General features: G+C 43.3%; 2 protein-coding genes across 8 annotated transcripts in view; both read right to left on the bottom strand.

Annotated features, from left to right (window-relative positions):
• Positions 1–974: 974 nt before the first annotated feature.
• On the bottom strand, positions 975–4,457 carry OLFML3 (olfactomedin like 3). The gene is made up of 3 exons (XM_001373010.4): positions 3,925–4,457; positions 2,671–2,956; positions 975–2,368 (listed from the first exon to the last, which is right to left on the bottom strand). The coding sequence occupies exons 1-3, from the start codon at positions 4,036–4,038 to the stop codon at positions 1,548–1,550; spliced, it is 1,221 nt and encodes a 406-aa protein (XP_001373047.1). The 5' UTR covers positions 4,039–4,457; the 3' UTR covers positions 975–1,547.
• Positions 4,458–12,517: 8,060 nt separating this feature from the next.
• The window catches only part of HIPK1 (homeodomain interacting protein kinase 1), a 47,841-nt gene continuing 34,494 nt past the window's right edge, over positions 12,518–25,864 (bottom strand). For 5 of the 7 annotated variants that reach the window (XM_001382007.5, XM_056819233.1, XM_056819227.1 and 2 more), the window contains 6 exons: positions 23,061–23,203; positions 22,402–22,584; positions 21,678–21,890; positions 19,856–20,097; positions 18,497–18,627; positions 12,518–17,475 (listed from right to left, as the gene is read on the bottom strand). In XM_001382007.5, the coding sequence (XP_001382044.3) occupies positions 16,990–17,475; positions 18,497–18,627; positions 19,856–20,097; positions 21,678–21,890; positions 22,402–22,584; positions 23,061–23,203 (1,398 nt within the window). In that variant the 3' untranslated portion in view covers positions 12,518–16,989. The remainder of the gene's footprint in view (positions 17,476–18,496; positions 18,628–19,855; positions 20,098–21,677; positions 21,891–22,401; positions 22,585–23,060; positions 23,204–25,864) is intronic. The other 2 variants (XM_056819232.1, XM_056819231.1) reach the window with 1 other exon arrangement.

The following is a 25,864-nucleotide window of genomic DNA, read 5'->3' as shown; positions in this document are numbered from 1 at the left end:
AGCCTGCAATCCATCTCTTGCAGACTCCCCTACTGAGGACCAGAGAGGCAGGTCGCCGGTTGGCATCACCGTCTCCCACAAATCAAAGCCGGAGGCTAGAAGATGGAGCCACCGGGGAGTTGAAACCTCCGTCCCCGCAGGCCAGTCTCAGGGCTGAGCACCAAGCATTACTGGGCGATGGGCTGAGAGAAGCAGGAGAAAGGGGGAGGGGAGGGGAGGGGGTTGTGCAACTTCACCATGCAGGATAGGGCCACTGCCCCGCCCCCTCGGCGGAGCCGCAGAGACGCTGCGGCAACAGAAAAACCAGATCCGTTTAGACCAAGAACAATTGTGCAACCAGGAGACTGGGAAGAGCCAGGCCTGGGCAGGGAGGAGGGGTCAAGAGCTCTGACCAGTTCTAGGAACGTTTGGGGTGATCTTTAGGGTCTGCATGGTTCAGATTTCATCCCTTTTGCTAACTGCACAAGCATGCAGGGTTCTGGGAGTTTCTCCGTGGTCCTGCGCGGACCACCAAGAGCTCCCTGCAGAGAACTGAGATCTGAAGACCTCTGAGAATTGAAACGAGGTTGTTCTGGTCAATTCTCTCCATCGCCAGGATTCAAATGGCCACTCTGTGATGGTCTGAGAGGGTGGGGATGGGAAGAGGATCACTGCCTGCACCCCTAAGCCCGGGAAATTGACAATCAGACCTTAAAAGCACTGGAGGGACAAGAAAACCCAAGCACCCAAGCGGGGAGCCTCCTGGACTGGAGGTGTGGGGAGGGGATCCACCGGCAAGGAGGATGAGCCACGTCAGCAAAAGGTTAGCCCTTGCAGAGTGCTCCCCCTAAGCTCCGAGGAAGAATGCTAGGGGTGAATGGCAAAGACAAAAGGGTCATTTAGACAGAGGCAAGGGACTGAGGAGTAGGAATGGAGGATAAGGATTGAGGAGCCCCTCCCCAAGCCCATCGAAGATAGAGACATCGAAGACCAAATCATGTTTTGATTTCTTCCCATTTAATGCAAAATACTGCAATATAAAACGACATTAAGAGAATTTCAGTTCTCTGAGGATAGGGGGAAGGTGAGAGTGGCAAGGCAAAAGTAAGGTATGGTGACGTAATAGAATGATGGGGTTTTGCACCTCACTCCTGCCCCCTCCCAATTACACAGCCTTAACACTGAGAGCATGAAGTCCTGCGCTTGCTTCCCCCTACCCACTAGGGTCTCTGCTCCTCCTTCCCTGTCCACCTTTCCTCTACTCCCACCACTGGGACCCAGAGCTCTCTGGACTGTGTTCTGCCTGGATGAGCTTGAAATCTGAAGAGATGGAGCTAGGGATCCAAGCTAGAATGAATACTAAGTTCAGGATTTTTATCCTTCTGGCTATAACTGGAACATTCAAAGCTCTGGTGCCTGGTGTCCCCTGTCAAACCAAGTGCTGGGAGTGTTTGGCACTGAGCAGCATAAAAAATGAGGATTCAACTACAATTTACCCAAATTTGAAGACTCTGGAGACTGAGGAACAGAGAACTAAGTGAGACAAAATTAATGGGAGGGAGGGTCTCTCAGACTTCTTCTTCCTTCTTCTTCATCTCTAGTTTGTAGACAATCTGGTAGCCATCATCCCAAGCATAGAGTTGGCGCTCTCGGGGGTTGTACCGGAGGCTGGCGTGAGCTCCATAACGACGGGGGAAGTAAGGATGTGCTGCCTGCTCTGGAGATAGAGTGCCACTGGCATCAAAGGAACACTGGACACGGGCCCGGCTGGCAGGACGGGTGTTATAGACCACATAAAGGGCCCCACAGATAACAAAGGCAGCCTCTGCATTTTCCCTTGGGCAGGGGGTGTCCCACTGCTGCTCTGTGTCCAGAGTCTGGGGATCCAGCTTGGCCAAGGACAAATGCCTGTCATCTTCCTGGGTGGCATAGACAGCCCACAGCCCCTCCTCATCCGCTGCCAGGTCAATGTATGTATCCTTAGAGAGTCCGTAGGGAGGGATCAGCCCCTCAGCAGGGAACACAGAACTGTCCACCACAGTCCGATTCACCAAATGGAATTTGATGAGCTGCAACATGTCCCCTCGGTCTTCTCCTCCACCAGGTCCCCCTGGGGGCCTTCGGGCATAATAGAGGAATCCTCCATATACCAGTTGCCCAGTGCCCACCCAGGGGTAGGGCAGCCGGACACGAGAAGCTTTACGGGCAGTTGTTGAGAGGGTGAAGTCACGCAAGCGTGGGAAGACATAGGCTGTGTCATTCTGGGTCCCATCAAGCACAAAGATCTTCTCCGTTGGCCCCAGTGGGTCCTTGGTCCACATCCCTGCTGGGCTCCCAAAACGCTTTAAGATCTTCATGGATCTTACCTGGGAGATTGCATGACTACATTCTGGGGTAGAGAAGGAGGAAAGAGAAGCATTATTGGCCTCTACCTCATGTCTTTCAAGGTTAACCACTCCATGAGGGCTGTCAACAATCTGTCCCATGACCCATAGAATGATTTATCCTTCTGTAGTGTGGGGAAGACTCGCCCTGGGTCCCTAGAAGCGCTATGCACCATGGGCACTTATCCAGCTAGCTTTGGGGGAGTCAAGCCACCATAGGCAGAGGGAATCGAGGAAGTGAGGAATCCCTAGTGAGAAGGAAGGATTCTGGAAGGGGTACGGGCTGGTCTGCTTTTTCATCACTCACCTGTCAGAAGATCATACTTCTCATTCCTTCTGCCTTTAGTCTTGACCCCAGGTCCTCCTGTGGCTTTTTCATCCACCTCGATACAAGGTGGGGCAGGGTTCTGGGTTTCTAGATAGTCAACTTCCCGCTCTAAGCGGTCTACCCTGCTTGCAATGTTGTCAGCCTCAGACCTGAGGGTTTCCCGTTCCTTTTCTGCTGCCTCAAGCAGTGGTAACATTTTGTTCTTGAAGTCCCGAAGCTCCGAAGAATGTCGGATGTTCTGGTCCTGGCACTGAGCCAGTCGCTCCTGAGATAAAGGGTGAAGGGTAGATAGGAACAACAGGAAGAGGCCCCAGACAAAGGAAAAGGTACAGAATCTCAACCAAGCCTCATAACCCCTTCAAATTCCCATGGCAGGGGCAGCTGGGTGGCTCAGTGAATTGAGAGCCAAGCCTAGAGACAGGACATCCTGGGTTCAAACCAGACCCCAGATACTTCCTAGCTGTATGACCCTGGGCAAGTCACTTAATCCCATTATCTAGCCCTTACTGCTCTTCTGCTTTGGAACCAATACAAAGTATTGATTCTAAGACAAACGTTAAGAGTTTAAAGAAAAATCCTCATGGTATGGGAACCAGATGACCCAAAGCGCCAGCCATTTGGGAACCTAAAGGATGGAAGCTGTGACCCAGATCATAGAGTCACAGAATCCTAATGCTAGAAAGGGCCTTAAGGATCCAAAACAAAGATTTCCTCTTAAATTGAGAAGTGAGCTGTGTTGTCCCAGGTCGCAAACTAAGAGAGTTCGGTGTTATTCCCACTTGGTTCCCTCGCCCAGAGGAGTTCTCGTTTCAGCAGCGCTGGGATGGTCCCCATCTCAAAATCCATAGCCCTAATTCCCACTGCTCTCCCTTTCTAAGCCCAGGTCAATGAAAGGGAAGTGTGGTGGGAAATGCCATCATCCTTAGGGATGCTAGAGGGGCCATCTTAGAATTTCATAGTAAAGAAAGGAACTCGGAAATCATTTAGCCCAACTTTCTTATCTTATAGACGGGAAGGCGGACGCCAAGAGCTGGGGAGTGAATTCCTCAAGGACACAGGACATCTTAATAGGAGGGCTAAAAGAGGCTTGGTTTCCTTGGAGATGTCTCCCTTGTCCCTCACCCGGGGAAGTGAGACCGCTCTGGAGAGAGGGAGCACACTGGGGCTATGTGGGGTTCCCGGGCTTGGAGGGCAGGGCTAATAGGGAAGGGGGTAGGAATGAGGGACCCTCACCTCTAGGGCAGCCAACCGGCGCTCCATGTACTCCACGAGGTGCTGCTGCTGTCCCTGAAGGGGCCTGGGAAGGAGCAAAAGAAAGAGAACGAGGAGAGGAATGTGGGGCCCCATGGCCGATAGACTTCTGGGAGGGGAAAGAAGGAGCGAACAGCCCTCGTCTTAGACTCAACCCCTGGGCTAGCCCGGGAGGCGGAGGGAGTCTGGGGCCAGGGGGGCGGTACTGCGTCTTTTCTGGGTCTCTGGGTCTCTCTCACCACTCTGGAATGCTTTCACTGCCTCTTTCTCCCCCCTAATCCCCCACCTCCCTCTGAAGCTGATCAAATACAGATGGTCCCGTTACAGGGTGGCCAGAAGCCTGAACTACCTCCCTCCTAGGCTGAAGGCTCCCCAAGAATGAGGAGGGGGAAAAGGCAAAGAGGGGAGCAGTGACCAGGGGGAGTAAGACGGGAAAGGGACACTGGAGAGATGTATAAATAGAGCCCTGGGGAAGCACGGCAAATCTATGCCTGGGGTTTGAACTTGTGGTTCGAAAACTGATTCCTTTCAGAAACTCTGACTCCCCTTCCATCCTTCTCCTTTCCCCTACAATAGGAGGGAGGGTTTCTTGGCCGGCTCCGGCTCAGAAGAGTAGGCTGGAGGAGCTCTGAATGGGGGGAGGAGAACGGAGAAAACTGGTTGGTTGATGGATGGCGGGGGGGGGTGGGGGGGGGTGGACAGGTTTGTTCCAGATTTGTCTTATGCAGCTCATTGGCGCCACCTTGTGCCAAATGCCTGGTCTTGCTCCCACACTTGGCTGGTTGGGAAAATTCATCAGTCCTGGAGGCGAGGGGATCCTCAAAGAGTTTATGATCATAAAACCATGGAACTAGAAGGCAATACAGAGGTCATCTAGTTCCTCCATCTTACAGCTATGGAAACTGAGTCCTAGAGAGGTAATCTAAGGTATAGTAAGCTCCTTGAGAACAGGTTCTGTCTTTCGCCTCTTTTTGTACCCCCAGAGCTTAATACAGTGCCTAACATATAGTAGGCACTTCATGTTTACGGAATTATTGGGCTTGTCCAAGATGACTGGCAATTTAAAAGTCAGGAGTGAAATATGAAACTTGGTCCTCTAACTCCAAAGCTGGTGTTCTTTCCATAAATATCAAGCACGGAGCTGAACAGAATTGCCTCCTACAACCAGAAAGAGGGAAATTTCTTTCGTCTATAGTAGTTCCATTGTAACTCTCAAAGCTACAACTAGATAGATGGAGGGAGGGAGGGACAGGGGGAGAGGGGAGATGGATAGATAGATAGATCGATAGATAGATAGATAGATAGATAGATAGATAGATAGATAGATAGATAGATAGATAGACAGATAGAGAAAGAGGGAGAGATGGATGGATGGATGGATGGATGGAGAAATGGAGGGAGGGAGGATCAAATGAGATAATAATTGCAAAGTATTTAGCACAAAGTAGGTACTTAATAAAGTTTGGTCTCTTTCCCGTTCACATGGACAGTTATAATAATTTGTCTTCAAGTATTTGAAGGATTTTTAAATTGAAGGGAAGATTATCTTCCCTTGGTTCATCTTGGTTTCCAAGGGCAGGGGATGGACTGAAGTGAGGTCACACAACTAGTGTCTGAGATGCTTAGAATTGAACACAGGTCTTCCTGCCTCTAAGCCCAGTACTCTAACCACTGTTCCAGCTAGGCTGCCTAAAATAGATATACAGTATGTATTTATGTCTATGAGTATATGTATATATGCTTACTATTATATTAATCCATCTATCAATCCATCCATCTCTCTCCCTCCCTCTCTCTCCATCCATCCATCCATCTCTATTTTTCTGTCTTTCCCTCACTCCCTCCCTTTCTCTATCTATCCATCCATCCATCAAAGTCATTCTTCAAATATTTCTATCTCTGTTTCCTTGGTTCTGCTAGAACTGATACAATAGAGACATAGCAAGATATAGTTTCATATATGCATATATATCTTTTTGTTAAGTAATGCTTTTATTTACAGGGAAGAGTTGGGAGGGTAGGAGATGCCTGGAAATGTTAATGTAACAAACAAAAAAAATTTTAAAGGAATGCTTGGTTTCTTCCCCTTTCACCTGGGCAAAGGGTGACTGTCTTCAGGTATTTGAAGAACAGAATGGGGTTTAGACTTTTCTCTTTATCCCTAGACTTGGAAGGCCCAAGGAAGAACCCCACAGCCTGAAGTGAAACCAGATCAAATAGGAAGTTAGTAAAATTCCATGTGAGAGAGAGAACAGCTATCATAGAGAGACTTTTCTCTATTACCAGTCTATAATGCTTTTCTGATGCACAAATTAATTTTGCTTTCCCTACAACTGTCATTTCTCAATTCTCCGTCCCCTTTCCCCAAGGGCTTTAAAAATGCCATTTCCCCCCTTTCAGCAGGGTATGTCTTCAAGGAGTTCAAATTAATTTAATATCTATCTAAGCAAAGTATAATTAGAAAGACGGGGGAGAGATATTCATAAGGATAGATGAGCTTGGAAAAAAGGGGGCTGGCCTCAGAGGCAGGACCACCTACCTTCAAGTGTCCCTTTGGACATATACTGATGTCTCTTCCCTTCCATGGCCACAAGAAAAGCTAAGCCTCTAAGTTACAGAGGAATTGTGGATCTCCTTTGGTCCAGAGTTTCTTAGTTGGGAGTTAGTTCCCTATGCCAATTAAATGACACTTCGTGCAGCAAAATGCAGGCATAATGGCATAATTCTGTACTTTGTTGTCTCCCAGAATTAGACTGCAAGCCCCTTGAGGACAGGGACTATCTTTTCCCTTACTTTGTATACCTATTGCTTAGCATAGTGCCTGGCACATAGTAGGAGTTTAACATTTATTGATTGATTGACTTGAAGTTGATTGACATGGGATCAAATCCCACTCCTGACACTCCAATTGTTGTGTGGACTTTGGCAAATTGTCATTTAATCTCTTGATCCCAGGAAATTTCTTAATCTCAAATTCAGATTTATATCTGTGTGGGATGAGTTTTCACAGTAATAAAAGCACATGTGTTTGATGTGTTGATCTACATATATGTGTGTATACATATACATATTTATGCAAACACATATATGAAGGGGAAGCTGGATTGTTCAGTGGATAGAGCACTAGGCCTGGAGTCGGGAGGACCTGGGTTCAAATCTGGACTAAGACACTTCCTAACTATGAGACCCTGGGCAAGTCACTTAATCCCAGTTGCCTAGCCTTTGTCTTTCTGTTTTAAGAGTTGTTAATAAGACATAAAATAAAGGTAGGGACAGGAGTTCCTGGGTTCAAACATGGCCTCAGACAATTCCTAGCTATATGGCTATAGGTAAGTCATTTAACCCCAATTGCCAAACCCTTACAGCTCTTCTGCCTTGGAACTAATACCTGAGAGGAACTCTAAGACAAAAAGTAAGGGTCTAAGAAAAAAAAAATGTATGTATAAGGGTAGATGAATATAGACAGTGAATTCATGATCTCATTGGTTGCAAGTGCTGCCACTGCTGCCATCAATCAGATCAGAGACATTCTTGGCTCTAACATCTACTACCTGGGTAACCTTGGACAGGCAGGTAACTTCTCAGCCTAAGTTCCCTATCTGTAAATTAGGAGTTGGACCAAATTAGCCATGTGGTCCTTTCCAAATCATATGAACTTCATGCTTTTCATTACATTCTTTCGATATATCTTCTGTTATAGGTAATAAATATTGGTGGGAGTTTGATGAAAGTTGCAGAGAGTTTGGTAAACCAGCATCCTTATTTATTTAGAAGAGATGTAGGGATAAGAAATAGGAGTTAGGAAATGGGAGATTATAACTCTTAATTCTTTTACATCTTAAAACCAAATCCTATACTAATATCTCTAAGAAAACCTATATCTAAGAATCTTCTTGTCTGGCAAAGCAGACCTAACTAAAACTACACTCTATCTAATATTAAATTCACTATCTTATCTCATTAATAGATGAACATTAAATCAATAACAAACTCCTTAAATTAGGATATGAAATCAAACTGTCAGAAATAACTGTCAGATCTTCTTGATAGAGAGAAACTGATGCAGCCCTGCTCTCTCCGAAGTCAGAGGCGACAAGCCCCTCCAACAGCTTCTTCTCCCTTGAGGAACTGAGAAAAGCTCTCAGAAATCAGACTCTTTCTCAAATTTGTATGTGTATCTCAAACTCTCAAAAGTAAGAGTAAGATCTTCTGAGCGAATGACCCAAAAACCCTGCTCCCAAAGAAGTCAGAGAAAATGGAGTCCTTTGTTAACAGAAAACTGTCCCTATAAAATCTGCTCTTAATGAGACAAAGTAAGATTAAGTAACTTCTGCTCATTAGAAAACTCTGCTCTTAGCGAGACAGTGAAATTAAGAAAAATCCTTTTAATACTTCTAGGATGTTCCAACCAGTTATGAACTGATCCAACTATTCCAGAGAACAATTTGGAACTATGCCCAAAGGGTTATTATAAAACTGTGCCTTTGACCAAGCAATACACAAAGAGATTATAGGAAAAGGACCTATATGTACAAAAATATTTATGGCATCTCTTTTTGTGATGGCAAAGGATTGGATATGGATGAGGAGATGCCCATCAGCTGGGGAATGGTTGAACAAGTTGTAGTATATGATTATGGTGGAATTCTATTGTACTATATAAGAAATGATGAGCAGGATGATTTCAGAAAAACCTAGAAGACTTATACAAACCGTTGCAAAAGGAAGTGAGCAGAACCTGTAAGGGTGGATTTTAACAGAGTGGAAATGCAAGAAGCATGAGTGACAGACAAGAAGTTGAAGGCTGAAGAGAGAGGGTTTCTGGGAGACTTTACCAATGGACGAGGGTTTGGTTCTGAGCCTTGGATTGGAAGCAGTGTTTTCCCTGATCTCAGGATTTGAATCCCACCATTCTCCCTAAGGATTTCCTATTTGAACTCAACACCCAATTTGTCTGTATACAGTTCCTGATTCTAGTCATATCAAGATCTATGTGGAATGACTAAACATTTCAGCTTGGTCCAAGAGGAATTTTCCCTGGAGGGTGGGCTGTGTGTCGGTCCTGAAGACAAGAACATCTTCCTCTGTGTCTGCTTATCTTAAAGACTTAGGCTACTTCTTTAACATTAGTTCAGGATAAGAGAGGAGGAAGAATAGATTTCTAGACTGGTCCCAGCTGTTGGCCAAAGCTGGGGGACTCACTTCCAGTCTGGACTTTTAGCATAGGGACTCCTGTTTAACCACTTACCTAACCCCATCATAATTTCCTATCCCAAATAAAAGGAGTTCATTTATTCAAAAGCAGTCAGATCTTTTAAGAGAAGAAAGGAGGATAAAGGGAGGAGGTTTGGTCCTGGTGGAGGAGATCTCTATTAAGAGTCAGGTAACGAAAAACCCTGATTCATATGTTATTGATCTCCCTGTAGCTGTGGTTTTAATCAGTGGTATTTCCCAGATTAGGTTTTGCAAAACTTCCTAATCACTCGGTATTCTCCACTCCTGTGGTGTGCCCAACTCTGGTAAAGCCCTCAGCTTACCTTTCTCATCTACATAGTTGAAAGGGAACAGAAGGCAGACATCAGCTCTCTGCCTTCTGGGGGGTGGGGGGTGGGCGGGGTGGTTAATTCACCAGCATAATCAAACTAACCTTAAACCATCATCCCTGGGGTTCTCCTCATTTCCCTTTTAACTAACCAGAAGAACATGGTACACAGTAACAGTACTATGTAACAACAATCAACTGTGTAAAAAAAAAAAACTTAGCTATTTGTTCAGGGCAATGATTGAGACAATTTTTCAAAGGACTCAAAAAATGCTATTCAGAGAGAGAACTCATGAATTCTAAAAGCAGATTAAAAGATTCTTTTCTTTTCATTTTTCTTGCATTTCTGTGCCTGTGGGGGTTTTGTTTTGTTTTGTTTTTTGCAAAAGGACTGATATATGGAAATATTTAGTATGACTCCACATGTATAAATGATATACTGCTTGCTTTCTGAATGGGTAAGAAAGAGGCAGGAGGATTGAGAGGACAGGAGGGAAATTGTTTAAATTTTAAAAGATGAATGTTAATATTTTAAAATGTAATTGGGAATAGCTAATGAAATAAATATATAAATTTTTAAAGACATTCCATCCAAATTGATAGAGGTTTTATATGCTTTTTTTTTTAAATCCTTACAGGTAAGCTTCAATGTGAAACTCAAATTGTCCATCTGTTATCACTTGCCTACATTCTCTAAGAATGTTGTCTTTGTCAGTGTCACATATTGGTCTCAAATCTGTGTCCCCATTCCCCAACACCTGTGTGTGTGTGTGTGTGTGTGTGTGTGTCTCTCCTCTCACACACACACACCAAATTGGAGTTGGCTATTTTTGGATTTGCCTAGGATTATCTAGGTCATTACTTGCCTGAGATAATCAGATAATCAAGGATTTAATATATTTATAGTCTATGTTGGTACTTCCAAGTCCAGAGGAATCGTTCAATCAATTCCAGTATTACAATCATAGAGCAGAGAGCTGAACCTAGGTTCTAATTAAATCTAATATTTTTCTTCCGTACCACTGAACTGTCTTCTCACGCTAACTGGTTTCCAACTTTGTCATTCACAAAAACTGCTCTCTCCAGATTTGGTGATCTAAACGTTTTTCAATATCACCTCTAAAATTTTGATCTCCCCACCTCCTTCTTGATACTGTCCTCTTCTAACTTTCTATAATACTCCTCTATCCTGGTTCTCCTACCCGTCTAATTGCTATTTCCTTTGCAGGATCTCCCATCCATATCATGCTTGCCAATCATGGCTCTTTTCCCTCTCCTATATTTTGTTTGGTAATCTCAAAGTTCCTGTCATTTAAATAATCAATTCTATGTAGATAATTCTCAGATCTATTTCTCCAGCCTTAACCTCTCGCCTAACCTTAAACCTCCAACTGCCTATTAAATATCTCAGATTGTCTTGAACTCAACAGATCCAAAATCTTCACCCCCCCCCCCCCCAGGCTTTCCCCTCTTCAAAACTCAGTCAGCCAGGCTCACAAGCGAGGTATCAACCTCCACTCCTCCCTCTCTCAGGACTCCCATCCAAGGTGTTATCAAGGTCTGCCTACTTCAGTCTTCAAAGCATCTCTCCTATGTACACCTTTCTCTCCTGAAATCATCACCCCCTCTGATGCATCACCTTACCCCCTGGACTATTGAAGTAGGCTTCTTCTTGTTGGTCTGTCAAGTCTCCTCATTTCACTCAGTCATTAATTTTCTTAACTCAAAGACCTGAATGGATCACCACCCCATTTTCCACTCAATTTAACTCCAGGGGATCTCTATTACCTCCAAGATCAAATATAAAATTCTGTTTTGTATTCAAAGCCCTTCACAACATGGACTCCTTTATGATTCTCTCTTTCCTCCCCAGACCCCATACATAATCTGTGGCATGGTGACAGCTGACCTTGCTATTCCTAGAAGAAACTCCATCTCCAGATTAAGGCATTTTCTCTGACCATCTCTCATACTTGCAATATTCTCTCCCTCCTCATTTCTGCCTCCTGCAAGCCCTATCTTAGATCACATCTTCTTCCAGAAGCCTTTCCTAATCCCCCTTAATTCTAGTACTTTCCAGCTATTATCTCCATTTTATCCTGTATTTGTATGTTGTTGCTTTCATACAGCCTCATACATTACACCATGAGCTCCTCAAGGGCAGAATGTCTTCTGCCTTTCCTTTCAGTCCCGAGTACTCCCTCTGCAGGGCCTAAAATGTAGTAGGTGCTGTTTAGTTTATACAGCTCAACTCCAGAAGCCCCAGAGTATAAAAATTCCAGTATAGACTACTAAAAAGTCAGAAAAAGCTTATGTTTGGGAGCAACAGTAACTGGCTAAGGGAAACTGTCACTCAGCACACCCATGCACTTCATTGGAGAAATGAGGTTCAATTTGGAAACCAGAAAATCCAAGAAGAGGTGTTGCCTCTCCTAAGGAAGAGAAGCCTTCAAGGTGCAGCAACCAGTGCTGGGAGGAGAGAAGTCTCTTTCTGGTCTAATGCCTCCTCCTTCTGCTGTCATAGATGTTTAATGCCAGACACACAATGAAAATAAAGCTTAATTCACCTGCTGCCAGGCCTATTTCTGGGTCCTGTCCAGAGGGACCTAAGACAGGACTTTGGGAGCACCAGAAGTTGCAAGTACTCCTCACTTACCCTGTTTCATTTCTATTCAAGAGAGCTGCATCTCCAGTTCATGTGTAGGGCTCTTAGGAAGCCTAGGAAAGCTGTTCCCAAAGTGGTCATTTTGGGGCCAGTTGGGTAGCTCAGTGGATAGACAGCCAGGCCTAGAAATGGGAAGGGGGCCTGGGTTCAAATTTGTCCTCAGACACATCCTAGCTGTGTGACCCTGAGCAAGTCACTTGACTCCCATTGCCAGCCCATACCATTCTTCTGCCTTGGAACCAATACACAGTATTGATTCTAAGATTGAAGGTAAGGGTTTTTTTGGGTTTTTTTGAAGTGGTCTTTTCTTGATATTCTCCTCCCACTTCATCTTCTCCCCAGCATGAGTCACAAAACAGCAACATGGATCAGAAAATTAACCCACTTTATTGATGCAGTGTAATTGCTCTACATTTTACCATATTATGTAGAAAATACTGAAAATACAAGCTACTTTGTAAAACCAAAGACAAACATTGAATCCAAAGATAAACTATGTTTTACACAATGGACCCTTTTCCCATAGTTAGTATTAAATTTTAAATATCTATATTTCTTTTGTTAAAATGATTATTTTACATATCCCCTAAGTACATCTGCAATACAAACATAGATCAGTAATTCTCAGAAACTACCTGTTTCTAGAGGTTTGTAAAAGGAAGAGCACAACCAGAAAAAGGGGGAAAGCAAGAGTTTAAATCGCACACAATAACTAGCATATCAAATACATTTAATAAAGTAGGAATTTCATTGCAATATCAAGGATTCAAAGCAGAAATACTAACATTACATATAATGTACATAGAATGTACTGCTACATGTAGTGAGATTATTTTTCAAGCTGAATCTGAAATCACACATTATATAAAGTTTATCAACAAACAACCATGTAGACATGCTGCACCATCCATCAGTTTAAAAAAAACAAAACAAAAAGGAAGCAGGCTCAGGCCATTCCTGTCACTGAGAGGCAATTCCATTTCATGCCTTGTCCCCAAACAAACCATCCTAACCAATGGATTCTGTATAACAGTGATGGAATGAGATGTGGCTGGCTGGGGGCAGCCCCAACTTTGCTGACTTTGACTTGAGATGAGCAGAAAAGCAGATGCCACTTGAGAATCATGAGGACTAGCCTGAGATGCAGTTCTCTGTCCAGGGATTCCCAGCCCAGGACTGACTGTCAACTGTTACCCCACGAACATGGCTTCTGCTTCTATGTAACCCCAGAGACAGAGGACAACTGTCTCACTAGGGCTCTCCCTGCTTCCTCTTGCCTTGTAGGAAGAGATGTGAGATATGTACCTTCGGAGGGAGCGACTGAAGCTTGACAAGATTTCTTTAAGCTGATTTGATTTCAGGTTATAATGACCCACAAAGCTCAGTAGGTTTCCCTCATCTGGTCAAAGCTGGCAAAGCAAAACTACAAGGACAGACTAAAGCCATATCTCAAGGTAACACCCTACTCAGCAAGCCCATGCAATGTCATCTCGGGCAATCTAAAATACCAATTTGCAGCCTCAGACTGAGAATTGCTAAATGCGTAAAGCCACAACTCTAGAAACATTGATTCATGGAACTAAGCACGATCTTGGTCATTTCTTCCTCAGTGGAGTTGGGCTTATGTTTGAAATGAGATCTACTTGTTGGCTTTGGGAGGGTAGATTTTTCTGCATTTCATCGTTTCTATGGGAAAAACACACACACACACGTGCGTGCTCGTGCACGTGCACACATACACACACACACACACACATACATACATACTCTTATCCTGTACCATGAAGAACAAGGTTATAGAACAGGAATTTCATTCAAAACAATTTGTGTATTGGATAAGAAAGTCAGCATGTGTTTGGCAATAAATAGGCATGAAGTTCACACATGCTGACAAAAAGAAAAAACAAAACCCTTTCCAACAACAGGGAGTGAAAAAACTGGAGACTGATTAGCTATCCTGACACAGATAGTGCCCAAAACACACCTTCATGAAATGACTAAAAACTATACACAGCACAGACCGGCTCCTATCAGGCTGTACAAATGACTTGACTACCTGCCCCTCTTGGAAGCCCTGACTTCTCCCAATGAAGAGACTCCAAAGATCTCAACAACTCCTGTGTTTGACCCGGATCACAGCTTGCTGCCCGGGGCCCAGTGAAATCTCCTGTCTCCATCTGGCACCTCCCCGACACCATCTCCACACAGAACCAGTCCTAGAAGTAGCCCCTAAAGACATTTCCTTAACCAAATGGGGCAGCTCCCCACAACCAAATCCTCAAGGGCCTAAGTCCTCTCCTCACCACCCTCTATTCTCCAGGGGGCAAGGAGCTCAGGGCAAAGCCAATCCCACTGCTCGAAGGTCCCCTAGAATATACAAGTTGTTAACTGAAATCACACAATCTCTCATAACCCGCAAGGCTTCAGTTTCCTCTTAATACTATTAGTACTTCTACTAAGAAATCTCTGTGAGTTCCCTGTCACCAGTGGCATCACAAAACTTCTCATGATATGGGGAACACAGTGAGCTACACAACAGGCTCTTTGGTATAAACACATCAGTTTTAAGGGTTTTGTTTGTTTTTTTCCCCCCAAACAAGGAAGTATTTTACAAGGAATGTTGACTATTATTAGCAGGAGAGTGAGTGCCACAATGGGAAAAAAATTCATTCTAAAAGTGATTGCACATGCTTTTAGAAAAAAAAAATTGTTTTTAATCTCTAATATTGCTTGGTTCTTAATCAGCTGCTTCCTGAACTCTCTCATAGGAGCAAGGCAGCAAATATACAGCATGAGAGCCACATGAAAAGCAAAGTTTCTAAGGAAATTAGCTGAGGCTCAAAACCAAATGGAGTTGCTTTTAATTCATTTTTAACGCTGACAGGGAAACGGAGAACAATGCATTTACACACCACGCTACCAATCCTGCTCAGAATAAAGCTCGGTGAACTGCGGAGGGTCCACAGGGCTGAAACACTACATTATCATATAAGGCACTACAATAAAAGGGGTGAAGGGAAGGAAGGAAGAGACACACACCAAACAGCTCGTCGCCACACACACCTGTGCAAAACAATCCAAAGGTCTCCGCTCCCTGCGGGTGCCTCCCTCCACTGCTCTCTCACTCAGTGCTAGCTACGGTGATGTGCTCTAAAAAACAGCAATTTGTTTCACATACATTCTGACACAGATCTGTTCATTTTGGTTTAAATACAATGGAGACATCAATTCCATCCCTGGGGAACACTGGAGGGTCAGACAAACACACACACACACACACACCCATACACACCAAGTACAGACTTCAAGTGTAGTCACTACACATTTTGATTACAAAGAACATTTGGGGTTAGCAGGAAAATTGTTATAGTTTTTTCTAATCGATATGTACATATTTAATTATGCAAAATATTAAAACACCACCATTACAAAACTTCTAAAATATCTTTAAATTCAGTAATAAATTTTTAAAATCTGTTTTTTCTTTTTTCTTTTTTTTTTGCTTTCCACAATTCCAACATGCACTTATTGTATAAGTCTTAATGAGAGAGCATTCCATTTGCTGCTGACATACCAAGGAAGCTACTCTTTCTGAAGTATAAAAAGCTATACACAACATATCCTTTAACTTCCTCTTCAAGCAAATCACATAAAATAAAAAGGCGAGGTGAGGGGAGAAAAAATAAGTGGGAAGAAAAAAAGTCCTGTGCTTTAATTCTTAGTAAAGAAATTCTGCTCTGGGAGAGATCCGGTGTCAAATGAAAATTTCAAACAAACCCGTTAAGCGCTGCTCTCCCTTACAGTCTTTGAGGCAAGGCCCACCTCTGCCAGTATCACATAATACAATTAGATCTTGGAGATAATTCAGACAGGAAGGGTAAAAACCATACAACAGCAAAGACAATAACATTAACAACAACAATAACAACAATAATAATCACCTTAATTTAATGGCTTTTGCAATGATAAAAGTTAAGCTGAATCACAGACTTGTAAAAAATAATTTAAAAAGAATACATGGAGCCTTTCACGATGGGTGTGGGTTTTCCCCACACTTGGTTGCCAGCCAATGGTGAGCTGCCTGATCTTGTGGCTTTACATCAGCATAGGAGTAACTGAGAGTACCCCAAGAGCAACACTAAGTGATATGTAACGAGTTTTGCAGAAACAGCCACTGCCTAGTGAGGACAAGCCAAGTCACCAAGACAAAACTAAAACAGCAAGAGTTTAAAATGTCCATAAAGCTAAAATGTGCACTCTATTTGGGGGGAGAATACAAGTAACGTGCAAGCTGCTGCTAAAACCTACAAGGCAAATAAGCCTTTGTTCAAAACAAATTTAAAATGAGTTTTCCTTTTTTCTCATTTGTGATCAAAGTTTAGTTTCCTTACATCAGCATATTCCTCTCATCAGCAGTTACAATAAAATGACATTAGAGAGATGTCTTTAAACCATTTCTATAAATCACGTAAGTAAGAGTTAAAATATTTTCCAGAGGGCAAACAGTCCCTCTCTTGGTAACAGAAGGAGTTAGACCCCTATGCAGAAGTTGGAGAGCTGAACTCTTCTATCAGCAAAAAAACACTGTCAGAAACAAAAAATTTAAAAAACAGAACAGCCTTTGGGAGACTACCACAATGCCGTCAATACCGATACAGATTCCCAGAAAGAAAAAAAAAAAGAGAGAGACCTTCCTTCTGCTTTGGCTGACTCCCTGGACAGGTTGCTAGCAGGGGGCTTTAAGTGAGGTTAAGGAAAGGGTTTGATATTCTCCACTTCCAAGACCTCTATGCCAGGAATGATCAATCACCATGCCCCTCCCTGTCCCCATGCCCACTGACTACAAGTAGGAATACTGGCTGATCTTCGTGGGGCTGAGTGGATATCCAGTATAAATTGTTGAGCCTCGAGAGGACCCAATGTAGGACTGGGTGGCAAACTGTTGCTGGTACTGGGCAGGAGCCACACTGGCTGAGGTGAGAAGGCTCGGCCCAACACTGACAGGGACCTGATGGACCAGGGTGCTAGGATGGGTGGTATAGGCTGCAGTGTGCCTTGAGGATCCCTGGGGGGAGAAGAGATGTGCAATGGAGCTGGTAGAGCCCAGGGCAGCTGCAGAAGTGGGAGCAGCATAGGTGTACAGGTGGGGCTGGCTTGGCAGGTGGGCAGGGGCTGGGGCCAGGTGTGGGTGTCCCGTTGAGTGCAGCGGACTGCCATGCTGAAAGGTGTAGGGGGCTTGGGAGAGCGGGGCCACGAACGCTTGCTGCCTGCGGGGGGCAGGGTTGCTGCTTCTCTCTTGCAAGGATGGAGCTGATGACTGCTGGTTCTGGAAGGAGGAAGAAGGGAAATGAGGGATCATGCAGTCATTCTGGCTCAAGACACCAAGGCAGTGGCAGCAGAGGTTTCCTGGTCACTAATCCATCCACCCCTCTTGGCTATAGGCCTCTCCCCTTTGACAGTAGATAGCAGGATTCCATTCTTAAATATCCCTCTCTAGAAGGTAAGTCCTCTTCTGGTGATCAGCTCTGTATCTAACAATTACCAACTCACCTCACCTTACTCTGTATTCAGAAAACAATGGTTTATGGCCCACTAGTCATTCTGTATAGAATGAAGAAGTCTACCTCAACTCCATTCTTCAAGTGGATTTTTTCCCCCTGGTCTTATTTTCTAAACTTTCTTCTTGCCTTGTTTTCATCTTGGACTCCTCCAATTTCTCCTCCCTTCCCCTAGACACACACTGTCTGAGCATACCCTCCTATACTCTATTTTCTGACTTCTTGGAGACATCATGAGCCACCCTCCCTCCCCAGAAAATCAGCAAAGGAAGAGCATCCGCTCAAACAATGAAACTATCATTCTTTACCAACTAGAGGATTACACAGAAAAGGGAAGCATGTGATTCTAGCATCCAGCAATAAGCAGGCCTGAGGACAGCTGCTTAGACAGCCAGAGAACCAGATCCCTTTTTCCTTGGGTCAATGTGGAAATTAACTTAACTCTGCCCTAAGAAAGGGAAGAGATCCTGGCAAGGGGCCCAGAAGCAGCAGCGAAGCAGCAGACAACACAGAACCAGGCACTGATCTGGGCATGCCAAGCTCTCTCTATACTTTCAGATGTTCCTCTGGGGCAGGCAGGGGATCTCATGGGAAACCCAGGGTGTGAAGTGGATCACACAGTTGGAGAGAAAAGACATGGCATACACAGATATGGCAAAGGGCAAAGCACACCAAAGGAGACTTTTTTTGGCTTTATTTAGGATCCAGAGTCCAGTGGGACCTGGAACTCTCAAGGGGAAAGTCTGGAGAAGGGGCCCTAAACAGAACACAGCAACCCTTAATGCTTACCTGGCTAAGGTTGAGCGGCTGTGCTATGTTTGTTCCCCCACGCTGTGCCCGGTACCCTGTGGGAGTGATACAGCAGCCAGACGACTGACCACTCACTGAGGCAACTGGCTTGGTCTTATTTGTTAGGAGGCCTGAAAAAGGATCATGATGGAGTTAGTCCTGGGTGGTTATCTCTTCAGTGGAACTCAGCTATATTCACCATTGCTCTCACGACAAGTGCCCAAAATATCAATGTACTGAGTCACCACTCTGTTGACTCAGATGTTGCTTTAAATATGTTGGTATCCTAATTCTTCAAGTTCACACCTGGAGGTCAGAGCCTATGTATACCTTTTATTGAATGTGCTAGAAGAAAAAAAAAAAGCCTTACTGCATCCTCAAGGCCAGAGCCTCAAAAAACGCTGATCAACTACCTTTGAACAAGTTTTCAACACATCAGTTTTCACATGCTTTTGGATTTAAACAACCCACTTCTACAATTCTCCTCTCAGCAGTGCCAAAGGACAGGTAGGACATTTGTTCAATGACCTCTTGGTTACCCTAAAATTCTTATACTTTACCAATTAGAATGGAAAAGCAATGGCCTCTAAGTCTGAAAATTCTGTCCAGTGGCTTGATATGATAACAGCTTACCTGCCTACCCTGGGGAGGTTTCCTGTTCCTGGATTCCAGGTCTCAAATCCTGACATAAATACCTCAACTGATTCATTACATTAGCTACATTAGAAAAATCATACTCCATGTCACTCTGAATCCAATCACCCACCAACAGGACAGTCTACTGTAAATCATTAGTCATGCAACTGAGCTGAGCACCCACATTCTCAGATCTAAGGAAAATGATCATTCATAGGAAAAAAAATTGAAATCTGTGACACAATCCTGGTCTTGTCCTTTCTTAGAGTGCTACTAACAGCATAATCAAAAGATCTGAAGGGATCTTGGCTGATAGTAATAAATTTTTTTTTCATATTCTATTGACTCTACCATCCAACTTCATATTCTCTGATGCAAATTTGTAATTACAAATCTTTTCCCTCTGCCACCCACACATCTAAACCACCTCCTCCCTATTGGAAATAACTGGATATTTCAGAAAATGCCACTCATTTTAAATATCAACTGAAACAAAACATAAGTAAATGTGATACCAAAAACAATTCTAGTGCTGCGAAGTCAAATGAAACTTTTTTTTTTTAAGTAATTGATTTTTAGGAAAAGCTATGCTGTTGCTCGCCAGCATCAGCATGGATAACTTGAAGAGGTCTGTAAGGCAACTCCAAGTAAATATAACACAGATGGTCAGAAGATAATTTCATGCCAGGGCCCTGGTACCTTTGTACCTCTTAAGACACTCACCTGAGGCCTGGGTTGCCACTGTGCAATCACCAAGTTGAGCTTTCAAAGGTGGCACAATGATGGTTCGTGCCCCAGGGCCATCGGTCACAACCCGGCCTGGTCCTTCTAGGAGGGGCCCTGTATTGCCCCGAATTGCAGCCAGAGTATCTGTAGAATATGGACTGCTCAGAGATGAGTCGGAGTCAGGAGAGTCATTGACAGTGACATAGCTGATGACATTGGACCTTGGCTTCAGGCTGGAGCTGCAGAGGAGAAAGTTCATAAAAATCCGTGTGTCCTCTTGGCAAAGCCTCCTAGCTGGTGAGCCTGTCTCAGGTCTCTAACCCTTTTTCCAGACATCCTAAGCAAAACTAATCATCTTCTCAAATACCACTTTTATGTCACTCTTGAGAGGTCAAGAGTCTACAGTGGCCGCCTGAAATCTCTACTTCTCATCACATGCATTAGGATCATCTCTCCCGACCTCATTTCTCCTTATTTCCCAATAGATTTTGTTCAGCGTTGGTTAAGCAATATTGTTCCACATGGCCTACATGTGCTGTGTTCCTCTCCTCTGCTGGGCCACTGCACAATCCACTTCTCCCCACTTGAAATGTTCTTCTCTTTTGGTCTCCCCCAATCCAAGACAACATCTTCAAAACCTAGTTTTACCAAATGTCCCTTGCCCCACACTCCTTTTTAAGGAAATTTTCCGGTAAAGGCCACTTGGCTAAGAGTGCTCTGGTTCATCTGCCTTTGTGTTCACAGGATACTAATTCATCTGGGTTTATTTATCTACAACTAAATGTTTCTCTTGTTGTTTTCCACACATACATTCTGCCACCCTTATTAAGCTATCAGATCTCCAAAGGCCTCCTTTTCATTCTTCCCTCTACCCCCATGATGTCCAGTATGGGGTTCTAAACAAAGTAGAGGGTCAATAAGTACTGTTGGCTTCACTTCAACATTTGGAGGTAATTCCATTTCAGAGAACTCTGCCAAACTTTCTAGCTGAGGTTTCCTTTTGCAAACTGGCCAATGTAAGAAGAAAGTCAAGACTGGTGCTTTATTTCCTATTTGATCCAGGCCATCGAATATAGACTGATTTGGCTTAAGGTTGACCTTCTTTCTCCAGAGGGCTTCTCAAATTAACTCAGCCTCCCGGCAAAATCCCTACATCCACTGTCTCTGACTTCCACTACTTGTGTCCATCCTAGGAAGCAGAGTTCTATGAAATGGAACACTATACCTCAGAAGCTAGTTCTACTACCACTTCTGTCTGACATCAACCCAATCACCTAAAACCTGGAGGTAAACATACCATCTGCCTGGCTTACCTCACAGGATTGATGTGAGGAATTTCTAAGGTAACACATGTGAAAGTGCTCATGAGAAATGTCAAGTTCTCTACAAATGTGAAGTATTGTGTGTTTTGGCTGGTTAATCTTACTCTCTTGTTTAAAACTATCAAGTTCCTCATGGCAGGTATAATGGTGGCCCTTGAAAATACACCCGAGGTACTTAAGACATGGCCACTGCCCCCTGGGAGCTCAATAAAAACTTGCTGATTGACTTCTCTGCAAAACTGATTTAGTTGATTGAGATGTACAATGGAATACAAGCACTTCACAGCCGAGTCTATTCCCAGTGCTCAGGCAGAGGATCTTAGGAGCGGACTCAGCCTCAAACATGGCCACACTCCCCAAATGACTTTCGTCTGGGTCCTTTCTTCCCGTCACAATGCCTGCTTCCCGAATAGGCGCAGCTGGGTCACAACCAGGAGTCCACCGTCCGAAGTCAAGGGTAGGGGCCACGTGGCCAGAGAGCCCTCCACCTGCTTTACCTGCTGGGCTTATACTTGCTATCCTCCTCCTCATCGGTGTCACTGCGGATAGTGATGACGCTCACAGGAGGGCTCGGGGTGTCTGGGATAATGATAGGCTGGTGCTGATCTTGTGAAGGGACCAGGGGATTATAGGAAGAGTTGGTACGGAGTGGGCTGCTCCCAATCAGTGAATAGACTTGGGTAGGTAAGACATCCAATGTGGAGACAGTTCTGCAAGAAAAGGTCACAGGGAAAGAAAGGCCAATGCTTAACCTTACAAAGGAGGAAAATTTTCACTGGCTTCCCTACACCTTTTTCCCATTTAAACCTGCTTTATCTTTTATAATTAAACTGATAAACTTGTCAATGAGGAAATAATCATAATGAAAACAAATACAATGACTAGTATAATTTGAGTTTCTAAACAGAAAACAAAGCGGTCCAACAGAAACATTGTTTTTTTAGGAGACTTTCCAGTCAAATGGATAGATATGAAAATGCCTTCACACATTAAGAAAAGCTGACTCCAGCCGAGAGAGCAAGGATGACTGCAACTAGAAAGCAGACATCAAGGTCTTCCTGCTCTGACAGAAAGACAAACCATCCAAAATTCCACTTCACCATGTAACTACTAATTCAAACTGCCCATAGTCAAGATACTTCAATATAGCTCCCCATATATTAGGCAACCAAACCCTACAAAGCAGGGATGCAGCTCTAGACATGAACAAAGACAACTCACTTGGCCGAAGCTTGGGCCGGCTGCTTGTTCTTCTTGGAGGGGAGGGAGCCAGACTGCTGCTGCCTGACAACATGAGCAACACCAACGTTGAGAGGCTGAGCTGTAGCCAGAGTCACATGGTTCGTCAGCAGGGAGGGCTGCTGCATGAGAGTACTGTACTGGCTGCCATGTGAGTGGGCATTCCTGGGTTAAAGACGGAAGCAGAAGAAACTTGAATTCTTCAGACTTGAGGAAGACAGAATCAAAAGGCACTAACAGGCAATGAGGCAGCCAAACAATGGAGGGAGGGAAAGAGAAAGAGAGAGAGATTTTCTCTTAACACTTGGCCCATGGATTATTACTAGGTTTACATTTCTATTATATCATCTTACATTTTCTAAAACTGCTGGCCAAGAAATTATTTAAAACCATCCTAGATGTTTCGTGATCCTATAGGGCTCAGTCTTTTCCGTATCAGCAGTTTTTGTCTCTAGTTATCATCTTATGTCTCTACTTGATTTGAACACTATCATTTCTCCCTAACTCCCAGGGATTTTAAGAGGAATAAATCTCTCATCTCCCTTTATTCTCCCATACCCCATGCCACCAAAGTCCCACATACTCTAGTGGCTCCTCTCATCCTTGTATGGTTGCTCACAAAGAAATAGCAAGTCACTTGCCTCCAATCTCCCAGCTGTTGGTTACTCCCCATGGTCTCTGGAATAACTGCTGTAGGCTGAACAGAATTGTGTAGAGCTACCCCAGGCAACTGCTGCCAAGTTGAAGGCAAGAGTATCTGCTGGGTCCCTCCAGGCCAGGCCTGCTGCAAGGAAGCACACATAGAGAGACCCAAACTTGACTTATCATTGGTCCCCTCAAGAAAAAAAAATGAAAAGTTTGTTTAAAAACAAAAAGTTATTTGTAGATTGTTAACTTGCAAAAATTATAAAGAACAAGAAAAAATTGGAAGGACTTATGGCTGTAATTTTTATCATGAGGAAAAGGTGATGTACTACTATCTTTTGAACACCTTCCCCAGAAAACTCTTCCCCTGGGAAGTGGAGGTAAAAATGTCTCTATTGTAAGAGTTTCTATTGTACTGCAGAGATAAAGAATCAGAGTTCATAAGCAGAATCTGATTAAATGCTATGGGGCATTACTTTCACAGAGCACCTACAACTATATTCCTAAAAAAGAACAGAAAAAGGCTGATTCACAATGAAATTAAAAAGAATTCTAAAACTTAAAACTGTAAGTAGATGACATGGATCGGAGCAATTCAATCCACAAAAAAAAAAAAAGATTCATCCTATCTTTCTGATTAAAAGAAAAAAAACTTAAGAAAATGGAAATATGACAGATGTGAATGACCAAAGGTCATATTTGACAGAAATTCAGGCTTATGCTATCAAGAACAACCCAACAAAACATTTATAGTTGTATGATTACAGAATCTGAAATTAAAGAACTGAAAGGTATACAAAGTATCCGTTTCTGCAAAATTCAGTTTTTGTTTTGATTCTAAAAAAATAAAAGTCCCATAAAAACTAATCCCTATAATATAAATTACTTCTACTTGGCATATAGCAGCAAACATGTTTACTGTGTCTGCTACACAAAAGAGTTCCGGTATTTACTGGGGAAAAAAAGTAGAAGCAGATCTGCAAACTTCCTTTTTTGACTAAAAGTCTGCAGTACAATATACCTACAATGACTGGGGGGGACAGATGGGTCTATTTCTTGAATTGAAAACTGCAAGACTACCATCACACATAGTGTTTTTGAAATATTTCTGCAAGTAACAGATCCACTTATTACAAATACTGGTTCCAAACAAGAAGCCTTCAAAGCAGAGAAACTGCAAACACGTCTGCTACCATAAGCAGAATAATAAAAAAAAAGAGAAATACGTTAAGTCACACCATGCGTCTTTCCAAAAGCCAACACCTGCACAAGACAAAGCATGTAGTTTAATACAGAGCAAGAAAAAACATCCCAACGTGAGGCAGAAATCTGGCGTTCCAAGCGACGAACTGTTTTGACAGAGGAAAGACAAAAATATGCAAAGCTTAGCAAATGGCTAGTGCAAACTGAGGCAAAGCAGCAAAGGAGTGTCAATGAACACTCCTGACTTCTAAACTCTAAATAAACAAGTTAGAATCAGGGGCTCAAGTCAAGGAAGTTGCAAAAATATGACTCCCTTTGCCATATATGGGTTTTAAGTCATTGAGAAAATTAAGAGACAAATAGGGCTACATTCCTTCCCCAATGCTTGGAAAATAATATATAACCAGGTTGTGCAGTAGTGGCAGGACAGTTCTCCCAAGAACTAAAGAGTATTTGGGGAAGAATACCTGATATGAGCCACAAAGGACAAATTCGTATTTGCTTTGAGACCTAAGTGCATCATTAGGAGCGTAAAAGCTTCTCTCATCTAATTTTAAGAGTTTTCCAAATAAGAGAAACACTAGATCTCCATTAGTCAATTCCAATACCAAAAAAATCAAAGTCAGGGGCAACCACAACCACTTTTTTAAATGGTGATCGATTCTAAAATGTCTCTCAGATGTCTATTTTTTTTTCCTATTATTCCCCTAATTCTACAATTGCAACTGTTCTAGACTCTTCCCATCCCCACTGAACTGCTGTTTGAAATCAAACACGTGCCTAGCACATTAAGTGGAAGATGGATTTTTACCTCTAGATAAGTTTTCTCTTTATACTCTAAGCAAAGATAAGTAACTTAAATTTACTGTAAAATAGATGGCATCTCAGACCCCAAAAATGAGCTCATCTTTCTTTAATTTTAGCTAAACATGAAACTTGACCTAAAAGCATCTGAAGAGAACAACAGCTTTAACTAGATAGTGGAAATTATCATTAATTGTGGAAAATTAAAGACTAGAGACTCTCTCCATGTGTTCAAAGGAGGTTAATACCAGCAACTAAAGTGATAAATTAAAAAGCATTGCTGATGTGAGTTGTGACCACAGCTTGAGCACCACCTGCCATATTTCTATGTAAAAACAAAGATGCTTCAAAGAGCAAAAAAAAAACAAACCAGTAAAGCTAATGACTTGCCAAGAAATTCACATGCTGGCCGTCCGGGGGTGCCTGTAGCCAAGCCAAACTCAAGCCCACTTCCTTTAGGAAGGGTGGGTGGGCCAAGCTAGGACAGTAAGCACAGACTAGCAGAAGCTCTTCAGAGGCTTATCACATTAGGCTGGTAAAGAACAGAAGCCAAGGGTTCTGGAATCTTTACAGAGCCACACTGAACATCAGTCAGACAGTGCTTCAGCAAGTATCAGGGAGGAAAACAATGAGACATTAAAGATGGAGCAAGAACACAGCCACAAGATGGCACATGCTTCCATGCCCTCTGCAAAGTCTAAGTTAAAAAAAAAATATGAGAAAACAAAACAAAAAACAAACAGAAAAAAAAGAAACCAAAGAAACTCCGTTAGTAACACAATCAAGTGAGGGG

This window comes from Monodelphis domestica, chromosome 2 (assembly GCF_027887165.1).
Source record: "Monodelphis domestica isolate mMonDom1 chromosome 2, mMonDom1.pri, whole genome shotgun sequence".
In the NCBI taxonomy this organism is placed as follows: domain Eukaryota; kingdom Metazoa; phylum Chordata; class Mammalia; order Didelphimorphia; family Didelphidae; genus Monodelphis; species Monodelphis domestica.
This window is presented reverse-complemented; position numbering and strand designations above follow the sequence as displayed.